Genomic DNA, 11,719 nt, shown 5'->3' with positions numbered 1-11,719 from the left:
ATGTAAGTAGTTATTAGCCACCTCTGTTTATTAGTGATGTCATCAGACAGACAAAAATGCAAAATTATCTGCAAAGTCTGGTATTTTAAAGACTAAAATGAAAAAAATCACTACATATTTTATTTTATTCACATATTTTCTTCAACATAAACATGCTTTAAACAAAAGGGAAAACAAAACAATTCAGATCAGGCCCAGCCTAAGGCATGTGCGAGTTCAGCAGCCACTGAGGGCCGCAGGCCACCAGGGGGCCCCCAAGAGCACCAAAGTAGCATGATAGACAAATATACATATATTTTAAATAAGATTGATTATTGCAAACTAAATGCTATACGCATGGAAAAACAAATTGTGTATTGTTTTCTAAGAATAATAATGATTAATCTCTTCCTGTTGATGGCTGCTGCCACTGTTGGGGAAATATAAGTTATTAAATTTAGTGTTTATCAGCTGATGTTACTTTCAAATAGTTAAAATAAAATGGCACACTTAAATACCTCTGTGCATTTCAAAATCTTCTTTTTTTTTACTTTGTTACTCCTGTAAGGCTAAAATCAATAGTTATAATAGCACTGGTATAAAACATGCTAATTACTAATGGGGCTAATGATGGTAGGTGTGTTACACACATAAAGTAGCTTAGCAATAATAAATCGTCTGGTGTTGACATGTTGGTATGGGCCTCCCTCCCTCCCAAAAAAAACAAACTGCTTAGGTCCCCAAAAAGGTTTGTACCAGCCCTGATTCAGACGTTCCTGGCAGGTTTGGAGGCTTTGCATGAGTAAGTTTCACTTATTTTATGTGACTCATTGCGTTAAAGAATGGCGTACTCCTATTGAAACAACTTATTTTAACCCAACGCTGAAGAAACTGCATCACTAATGGTTGCAGGAACAAGGCAAAGATCTGATGCTGTTGCTCACATATTTTCATACCAACAACTATTTGAATCCTTCTATTTGTGCAAAAACATTAAGATTAAAACTCGGTGAAAATGCTGCTTGTGGATATTTTCAGAATGTTTCTCAGTTCTTAAAATGAGGGAGGAAATTATAAGTACAGATTTGATGGTCTGGTAAAATTTTAAGTCAAGTTTGCAGTTAGAGTTGCATCTATGTGTTAATTTACCAAACAAATGTGAATTTAATGGAATTAAATTCTTGCATAACCACAACTACAGACTGTAGCTTCTCAAGTTTATGTTTTTCTTTAAATAAAACATGTAGAGATTAGTCAACTTTGTATACTCTCTTCCCTAATTACCAAGATTTTCTCAAGAGGATTTTATGAGTCAAAGGATAATTAATCTGTGCTGTAAACACTGAAGTGCAGATATCTAAATACTTCAGTTGTAACTGCATGTTCCCAAAAGAAAGAAAATAAGATTCATAGCTGAGATTCAGAGAATGGTTTCCCATGCTCTCTTGTCACATTTTACATTTTTGTCCTTGTGAAGTGATAGAAGAGAGGAGCAGAGGCACTTGTCCAGTGTTTCGCCATCCACTCCCCCAAAAAGCAGCTGAGTCCAGATGTGGACGGAAAATACGAGGGAAGGATGTTCTTATTTCAAGAGTCGCCAACTCTGACCTGCAGTGATTGTTGTGGTGATAAAGAAAACAGTCTGCAGCATATCCACACACTGCAGGGTCCTGCTGGACAAAGGGAGATTATTTACTTTGATATAAAAAGCAGCGTATCCTGTTGCCGAAGTTAAAAATAAATCCAGCCCATGTTTACTCTAAAAGCTTGAGCCGATTGATTGAATCAAAATCACAGGAGCTGTTTGGGATTTTTTTTCTCCTTTTGTGACAAAATCATTATGGTACCTTTAACCTCAGCCTCACAGGGGGCTGATTGTTTAACACAGGTCAGAGGTCAGCTTAGTAAATGATCAAAGTTCGGTCTTGATCTGCTGCACAATTAAAATCTGTTTTTAGAAATGCATTTATTTATTTACAACAAATAATTTCATTTTACTCTTTTCCAGATTCTCCTAAAAGGTTATTAATCGTGTTTTCTGATAAATTTAACCTTAGTTGCAGAAGACATTAGTAACCAACCAGTTCAATTAAAATGAACAAAAACATCTGAACCAGAAGCTAAAAGCATTAAACTTTTTCAGTTAATAACGGTTCTCTTTTTCTTTTTATAACCTTTAAAACATTTTCAATACAGCAAAACATGAATGTGTAAAACAATCAACTCAAACTGAGGTTGTGCTGCTGTGGTACGATGAAATACTGAAGTAAATACTAAATCTTCTGCAGATTGTTGTTCTGAATTGTGTTCTAATTTGGATTAAATTGGAGTGTATTTACAGAGCCCAGCAAAAATATTAATATCTCTTGAATTTTATAATTTTTCTTCATGTTGAAAAGCTCAAATTTCGATGTTTCTAAGTAGCACACAACTGTGATGTTAAAGGAAAAGGTACAAGTAAAACATAACATTGTGCATAGTTGTGTGTTTAAAGAAAAACACTACTTGAGATTAAAAAATTACAAAAACTGACATGCAGTTATTGTCAATCATCTCTGATTTTCATATATGTACAGCTGCAAGTCTTTTGGGATGTGTTTCTATCAACTTTGCACAGACAGCTAAAATCAATCCATTCTTCTTTTCAAAAAACCTCAAACTCAACATAATTTTTATTATTATGCTAAAGTTACACAATTCTATCCAGGTCTGGACTTTGACTGGGCCATTCTAACATTTGATGCTTTGAACTGAACCTTAAAATGGAAATTCTGGCAGTATGTTTTAGGTTGTTTATATATATTTACTAAAGTTCTCCCAATTCATGATGCTGCCACCACCGTCTCTGAACAACCTTCTTTATGCTGAGGCTAAATTACTCATGGGTCGACTTGATTTACTAAAAAAATATATTCTTTTTGAGCTTCAAACACCTGGAAAATCTTTAGTCTCAGTTGTAGAAGCAAACTTTGTATCCATGAATGAATTTCAAATCCTGATCAGTGAAAGTTTTAATGTTAATTATTGATAAATTGCTTTGCAGAGTTGGGTAGTGATTACATTTACTCAGTTACATTTACTTTAGTAACTTTTTTGAATAAATGTACTTTATGAGTATTTTTACTGTGCTGTACTTCTTACTTTTGCTGGAGAAATGTACTATGAAGCATCACTATTCTTACTTGAGTCTGGATTCTCTACCAACTGTGCCAGCCAGCATGCCTAGGTGGGCCCCATGTGGGGGAAAGGAGGGCTGATATATGGGTCCTATATGGCCGGCCCTCCTTTTCCCCACATGGGGCAGAGTGAATAAAAAACTTGTTTTGATAAAAGAAAAATCATCAGATAGACACACAGCTGCAGTTGAGTTAGATTAATCAATTTTACATTGAATGAAATTGATGTGTGAAAATGTTTCTTTTGCCTGAGTTTTTTACTTTTGCAATTTTGTTATTAGTTCATATGGCTTTTAAAAATAAAATTTTACATAATTTAATATTTTTGATTAATCATTCACTAATTGAAGCCTTTTCATCAAATACTTTTTTACTTTTCACTTTTATTTTTGTAAAAATATGAAATAGCGCTACTCTTATATGAGTTAAATTATTGGGTACTCTACTCTCCTCTGCCACTTAGTGATCTTTGTACAGTGTTGCTTCTGTATTGGTCAAAAATAAGAGATCTCAGTTGGATAAACTTGTTTAAGTTAAAGGTTGGGTTTTATGTGAGGGTAACATCGTAAATGCACTTGGGGAGGGGGGGAAACGTATCTTTTATGGTGTACAAGCACTTTCTACGATTTGTTCAGTCCAGTTTTTTTAGACTGTGACGTTGCGTCCTTCCTCTGTCTCCACAAAAGTGATGTCACGCATGGATAAGTGCAGCTCAGAGACTGAAACGGAGGAGAAATGATCCAAGGCGCGCATGAAAGCCGGTCGCTGATTGATTCTTCTTTTGGTTTATTACGCGCACAAAGAAGCTCTAAAAGGGAGCTGTTTGAACTTTTATTTACCATTATATGCAAGCTTTCCTCTCACTCTTTTTGGTGCACCTGCCCTGCTGACACAGCGGTCCATCCGTCTCCTCACCGCGGGCTCTGGAGTCGGGCTTCCCAGCTGCTGCGCAGGAGAGCTCCCCCGCCAAACCTGGATGGGCACGGGATACGTCAGAACCGCCGCAGCTTTGCGCTTGTTCACCTGAAAGAGACTTTGCAGATTTAAAAGACGCGTTTGAAACGACAGACAGCGCTCCAAAGGGCGGGCTTTTGGTGGATATCTGGATCTAAAAAACTCTCCGAGAGGGACTTAATATTTTAAACGCAAGTTTTGTTTATTTTTTTGATGGTGGAAGGATGATTTCTTCCAGCTGCTTCAAACTGCTCGCCGTCATCTTCTGCTCCTCATCACTCACAGCTGGTAAGATATTGAATACAACTATGGAGAAAAAAATTGTAGCGTGAATATTGGGCAGTTTGATTCATTTCTGTGAATGATTCTGTTTGTTTTTGGCTCTAGTCTTAAAGGAAGCGCTGAATATGAATCGTTTTATGCTGCTGGTTGTAACCTATAAATTAAGTCCAACTTTTAAGGGTTATTTTTTAAAATATGGATGCAGAAAACAGCTTGGACCCACATTTTAGGACATTTTGTTTGGATGTTGAAGTTCTGACATCTTCCGCTAGAGGCAGTGTTGTCCCTTTGAAGTTCCTGAAAAAGACGGGTCGTAAAAATCAATTGAACCTGGCAGGTAAATTGGGAGACTTCTTTCTGGAAACACAAGAGTGATTTCATGGACAAATCTGTTTTTCCTAGGTTTTCTCAAGACCTTGCTCTTTGTTTTATTTTTGAGGAAAAACAGTTTATTCCAGGAATTGTTATCTCTGAGTGAGGAAGACAACATTGCAAGTTTTCCTCTCTCTTTTTTTCTGTTTGTGAAACCAGCTTCATTGTTTGAGAGCAGCTCCTGCAAATGGGGCAGAAAACATGGATGTTCCTCCACCTTGTGTCAGGTCGATACACACTAAGGCTTCCAAATAAACAACCCATCCAAACAAAGGAAACACTGTTCCCATTCTTACCCTTCGCCTCCCTCCCACTCACACACACTTTGAGCATATGAAGCTTTTGTTAGCAGTGTTTTTAAGTAGATTTCCTTCACTGTCCACGCACAAAGCGTGGGAAAGACGCATGCAGGAAACGGATGCAGCGACAAGAGGCAGCTTGGAATTGTTCTGGCTAGTAAAGGTCACGGAAATGTGACACGCTACCTGAGCACAAAAAATGTCTTCCCGTAGCTTCTTGAGATGATTTTTAAATATCTCAAACCTGATGCACAAGACAATGGCAGAAAGGAAGCAGGGGGCATTGTTTCTTTGAGGAGCAGCCGACTGGTAGAGTCATTAGTCATTTTATAAGGGACAATCTGCTGATGTGTGTAGCAGGTTTGCTGAAGGACATAAAAGTGTGACGAGTTACTCTTAACTCAACAAGATGAAAGGATCAGAATGCTTTTTTATCATTTTCTGAGTTATGCAGAGAAGCAATAACCACATGTATAAAAGGCAATAAAGATTTAAAAATGACATTTAATAAAGAAACTTGACAAAACTAAACAAAACAAATAGTACAACAAAAACCTTAAAGTTGTAGGAGTGAAATCTTATTTAGAAGTTTTAAAACATGGATGAAATCCAAAGAAATACACAAAAATTAAATGTAATAACAATAAATAAATAAAAAAAACAGGTCATAAAAACTGGAAATTGTGTTTAACATATATTTAAACCAGATAAATACCATTACATGGCAACATAAAATAAATAAACGTAGTATAAAATTGATTAAATTTAAGTATGTTCATTCCAATTAAAATTGTTGTTATAAGTTTTCTTCCATAAAAATGAGAACGTTTTGTGATTCCCAAAACAAATGTAGCTCATGGTAACACAGGTAAAATAAAAATATTTGATGTTTGCATTTAAATTTGTATTTTCATTTAGAGATCTGGGTTTGAAAAAAGAAGATTATAAGTCATCCAACTCTGCATCCTCAGGACCAGCTTCATAACTGACACATACTGAATTTATTGTAGGTACAACTGGGTGTTTTCACTGTAACAATGGAAATGTAGCATTAGCTGCTGATCAGTTTAATGTAAACTGAGGTACAACTAAGTGTCATCAGCGTAACAATTCATGCAAATATAAAATTTGCTGCTAATATTGTGAAAATAAAGCTCAGATGAAGCGTGTGTAAGTCAAACTAAACTGAACCTAAAGCAGAGCCCTGGTGAACACCGTCATTCCCTGCAGTAACAGATAAAGATCTGCTTTTGAAAGACATATTTTAACTGGAATAAAGTAGAATCTGTTAGATAACTGTGAATTTAGCACAGTCATAGGGCTACTTTCAATTCAATGACTCATGTTGGCATAAAAGCAATTTTTTGTCCATTATGGAGCCTAAGGAACAAAGTTAGGTAATTTGTTAATATTTAACTTTTAAGTTGCTTAAGGCTGAGTCATAACTGCGATGAAACTCTTTTTCCTGCAAGAGGAAAAACTCTTTTAATTTCATAAATAAGCTTTGAGAATCATATTTTTTATAAATGTGAAGAATTGCATTGCTTTCATTTATTGCATTTCCCTCATACACGTAGAGCAGACTGTAAAATGGGAGTGGTGAGAGGTCAGCCAAGTTCAGTGGGGGCTCATTGCTCAGTGGCGATGCAGCTCACTGCTCAGACTGAGACACATCGCCAAAAAAAACTCAGACATAGATTGTCAAACAAGAAGAAGAAAAATGAAGACGTCTTTCTTTACAAATTACTCTATATGTCTCTGTTTTTATTTGACTATTAGGACATCTGGTCCGTACCAGACAAGTCCATCTGGATGCATGCAGTGATATATTTTCCTTAAGTCCTGCAGGGAATTTTAATATCATGGGGCTTCTGTCTAACTACCTGCCCTAATCACACGTTATGGAGCAGGAATTCTTTAGGTTTACTTATCTGGACTCCCATGCAGGAGACTCCTGGTTCTTGGCTCATCTCAGCTTTATATAACTTAGATTGGCCACCCATTTTGTCCAGATGTTCACTTCTTTTGCTTTTTTAAGAGGAGTCAGAGGCATTTTGCCCTCAAATCTCCACAGGCTAATAAATGACTAATAAAAAAGACGGTTGCAGTAACTGTTGTCATAACCTTGCAGTTGGCAGAAAACGAGAAGAGGTTAAGAAGTCTGCCTGTGGAAGAGAACTGCAGGGCAAATGTTTCTTATTATGGCAGGTGGCTGTGGTGGAGAGAGTGCTGGGATTTTAGGGAATATAAACCCACTTTTGCAGCATTTAAATCCAATTTAGCTTCTTCTCAATTAGGAATGAGCAATATATACTGTAGAAACAATAGAAATATGGCCTACGATAGAGATCTGTAACCGCGGCTAACCACGGTAAAGCTTGTTGATGAAGTAACCGGTTGGCAACAAAAAACAGAGCAAGCGGGAAGCAGCATGGCTAACAGTGCAAAGGAAGAACTCGTTAAAAAGGCAGATTCAAAAAACATAAATTATCTGATCATCTTGTTTCTAAATGAATATAAACTTGTTTTGTTTGCATAATTTGAGCTCTGAAAGCACTGCATCTTTTTTCATTATTTTAACCATTTTTAATTTTCTGCAAATAAATATTAAATTTTTGCTTGGAATTTCAGAGACATGTTGTCAGTAGTTCATAGAATAAAAGAATAATGTTCATTTTACTCAGACGCATACCTATAAAAAGAAAAAATCTGAGAAATGTATCATTTTAAGTGGCCTCTTAATTTTTTCCAGAGTTTTTTATTGTGATATGAATTTTATGCCATATCGCACATCCCTGTCGCAATATTGTTTGTTGTCACGAAGGTTGAACAAGGGAACAATATCGTTAACTAGCATTGCTAAAATGCTAGTCAAGTTTCCCTTTCTCTCTGCCAACTTTGTCATAATTTACCAGGAAACCAGGAAGATGTGATGTAATTTCTGCAGAAGAAAAGGGAATTCCGCATATTATTTCCCGCACTTGAAGGGCAGAGTCTCGGGTTTCCTGTTTGATTCAGTGACTCTCAAGTCACCTCTTACAGTAGTACTGGTTTTTATTATGCAACAGCTGCTGCAAGAGACTTTCACGCACGGTTCAAAATGGACGACTCGCTGCCAGAGGTGTTTCCTGTCTCAGGACTTCTGTTTATGTAACACTTTGCCTTTACAAACACATTTTCTTTTGTTTCCCGTGACTTTTAAATCATTATCTTTCAATTTCTACATGAAATTTGTTAAATGTTTTATGTAAAAAGAAAACATTTGAATTGTTACGCTTTCGTTTTTGCAAAGTGATGCATGGTTGTATTTGTATTCAGGATAAAAGTATTACCAACTGTATTTTCTAACAAAAGGAAAATGTTATTTACGACACTATATATTAATCTTTTTATAACCAAGCATGTTTATCCAGAAACATGACTAAAGAGCACATAAGTAAATTTCTGAATTTCAAGAAAGTTGAAGGAAGATTCCTCAAATCTTTTTAACAAAAATAATTTAAGCAATCATATCTGACCTAAAAGAGGAAACATTTTCTCTGGCTTAATCGCAGACAGAGGTTATAAGTCGCTTTATATTGTGTTTATTTGGTTTCCACTGCAATTACCACACATTTTTACACATCTAATATTATTCAGCTGGTGTATTCTGTTTGATCCAAGCCTGTTCTTTCCCTTTAATAGATGCTAATAGGAACCAGTCCAGGGCCCTTTGAACCATCAAAATAAGCACAAATTGTGGGAATCTTCAGAAAATATCCAGCAGGAATGCATCACACAGCTGGTACAGGGGGTTAGGAGTGTCTGGATGCTTTGCAGGGTCAGAGCTGGACAGCGGCAGGTGGGAATTGTGGGAAAGACAACGATGAGATTTCTTGTCTTTATTTTCATGCCTGTAACCCCTGTTGTTTCATCCATCTGTATTTCATTACTGAGGAAAAGGGGCAGAAATTATCTCAGCTTAAGAGGACAGGATGCCCAATTTTCACATCGTTTTTCTACTGGCGGGTTTTGATTTTCAATATATAACTCAGTCTTATTTATTTAAGTTCAGCAGTGTCAAACTTATTTTCATTTTGGTCCGTATCAAGATCTGAAAGTTCTTACAGGGCCAGAATGTATCGATAAAACCCATCAAACTGTTGAAATATTAAATAATAGCTGCTTTATTATAAAATGTGCAGTAAATGTTTCTTAAAAGTAAATAATATTGAACATTTTTTCAGTCCCTTCAGGATTTTGTGATTGTTTTTGTGTTTTTTTGCTATCGAAATCACAGAGTTTGTGGTGCTAATTTAGAAATATTTGCAGGAATTTTTATGATAGACTTAAATTCAATGTTTTTGACAATTTTTGAAGAAAATTTGTTGTAAAATCAGAAAAAATGTGAGAATCAATTGAGTTTGCGTGAATTTCACATGAATTTTGTAGGAATTTTGTTGAAATTTTGCAGATTTGCAAAAAGCTCTATGGACTTATTGATGTAATTGGATGTCTGGAGTCTAGAGGACCACATAAAAAGCTTCGCTGGGCCAGATTTGGTTCCCGGGCCTTCAGTTTGACCCAAGCTGTATTTCATTGGTATTTAATGCGACAAGCCAAGACAAAAACAATTTTTTTTTCACTTTCTCTGCTTCACTTGCATGAAATCCAGTCCAGCATTTTCCTTCAGTAATCACATAATTGCAAACAGAATTAATCTGTGTTTAATTTAATCTCAGTATAAATCCAGATGCTTTTCTTTAGAAAACAAACAGCATCGCAAAGATGAAGAAATACAGCAGAAAGGTCAGGAAAAATATGTGGGGAAGGTTAAAGCAGAAAACAACTCATCCCAACATTTGAACATCTCAAATGAAAAAAATATTTTTCAAGAGAGATTAAAGCTCTGGAAGGGAATTAAGATAACAATTAGTCGTAGACAGAGTACCCAAAAATTATATTCAAGTAAGAGTAGATACTAAAATATAGTTTTAATCAAGCAAAAGTAAAAAGTAGCCGTCCAAGAAATTACTCAAGTACGAGTAAAAAGGTATTTGATAAAAAGTCTACTCAAATACTGAGTAACTGATCAAATTAATAATTTAAATGTTAAAATTACATCATCAAACAGAACAAAATATTAAATGAAGTGGAAATTTTAGCATTTTAAGGACATAAATGACAATAATTAATATAAGTAACAAAACAATAAATTAAGGCAAAAGAAATTTTTCCAAATCAGTTTCTGTCAAAATAAAAGTTATGAAACTTTAACAAAAGCTGCAGGTGTGTGTCTGAATCTGGTGAATTTTTGGTTAAAACATGTTTGTTTTTCAATTATTGTGAAGAGAATCCAGAAATTTGAGTCAAATAAAAGTAAAAATACTTCAAAATAAAATCACTCAAGTAAAAGTAAAAAGTACAGCGTAGCAGAAATACTCCTGAAAGTGAATAATCTTTTTTTTTTAAAGTCACTCAAGTAAACGTAACTAGTTCTGGGTCTGCACTCCATGAATCTGGTCATTATGCAAATGAGAAAAGAGGGAAGCCGTTGTTGAATTTAAGTCCTAATGAATCAGTTTTACTGCAGCTCTGATCAGATCGGACCAAAGTAAAACATAAAACACTTTTTGTAATAAGAAACACGGTAACGGCAGTATCATGCTGCGATCAGAGGAGTACTTTCTCCACTGTGTAACTGCAATAAAAGTATTTCTCCAAAGCATTGACTCAGAGAGGCTGAATACTTATCCATATTGCACTTAACTCTCTCAGTAAAGAAACAGAGAAAACCAAGCATAATATTTCCTCCACAAAACTTCATAGTTTCTATCAAGTAAAATCCCAATAACCTGTTTGGGGTCACAAAATGGGAAATGGTTCAATGGGTCGGTAGCGAGACACCAAGAGCAGAAAATCTCTGATGTAGTTAAAATTAAGTGGTGAAACAACATGACAGCGTGTGAGAGAAAAGCCCTCCCAGTCTGCTCTGCCTTAAACAATAAAACAATGATGTTGTAATATTTGGTTAGGAAGTGGATATTAAGTACCACTGCCAACGCTGGCTCATTCTTAGCACAACAGCTGTTCCAAATAATAGGAAAATACTTGGCCAGGGTGCAGAGTGTGTGTATTCCTAAGCGCTTTGTGCTTGTCAGGGTTTCCAGGTGCACATGTGCTTACACATGCATGTCCATCAGCTCGGGTTTATGCGACTTCATTGTTTAGCTCTCCCCAAAGACGGTCACATTTGAAGGATAGAGTTGATAAAGTTTGTGTTTCTGGGCTGCCATGTCAGTCTGTTCAGGGATTTTCTGAAAAGAAGGAAACCACATCTGGGACTGTGGTCGCTCCTGAACATCAAGGGGAATCGCACAGTGCTTCCTCTGTTAGAGAGACCTCTCAACAGACTCTGCAAAGAGAGATTTTATTATTATTATCACTAAAGAACGAGGCGCAACAAGTACACAAAGAAAAGAATACCATGTAGCAGTAGCAACAACAGCCGAGAGTTATTACAGGATCAGACATAAGTTGAAGTTAGATAATACGCTGAAATTACTTAAATAGGTTCAGACTCACAAAACAAGGAATTCTTCTTTGAATTTACATTTGTGAATATAAAACTTTGCTAAAAATACAATCAAATTAATAAAAAAAAATGTTTTTTTCTTC

General features: G+C 35.7%; 1 protein-coding gene across 2 annotated transcripts in view; it reads left to right on the top strand.

The window, feature by feature from the left end:
* The first annotated feature begins 3,866 nt into the window (after positions 1–3,866).
* kdrl (kinase insert domain receptor like) overlaps positions 3,867–11,719 on the top strand; it is a 58,949-nt gene continuing 51,096 nt past the window's right edge. The window contains exon 1 of one of the 2 annotated variants that reach the window (XM_015023632.1): positions 3,867–4,397. In XM_015023632.1, the coding sequence (XP_014879118.1) occupies positions 4,334–4,397 (64 nt within the window). In that variant the 5' untranslated portion in view covers positions 3,867–4,333. The remainder of the gene's footprint in view (positions 4,398–11,719) is intronic. The other variant, XM_015023627.1, reaches the window with a different exon arrangement.

The sequence above is a fragment of the Poecilia latipinna genome, unplaced genomic scaffold (genome assembly GCF_001443285.1).
Source record: "Poecilia latipinna isolate Pla-1442-1.1 unplaced genomic scaffold, P_latipinna-1.0 Scaffold90, whole genome shotgun sequence".
In the NCBI taxonomy this organism is placed as follows: Eukaryota; Metazoa; Chordata; class Actinopteri; order Cyprinodontiformes; family Poeciliidae; genus Poecilia; species Poecilia latipinna.
This window is presented reverse-complemented; position numbering and strand designations above follow the sequence as displayed.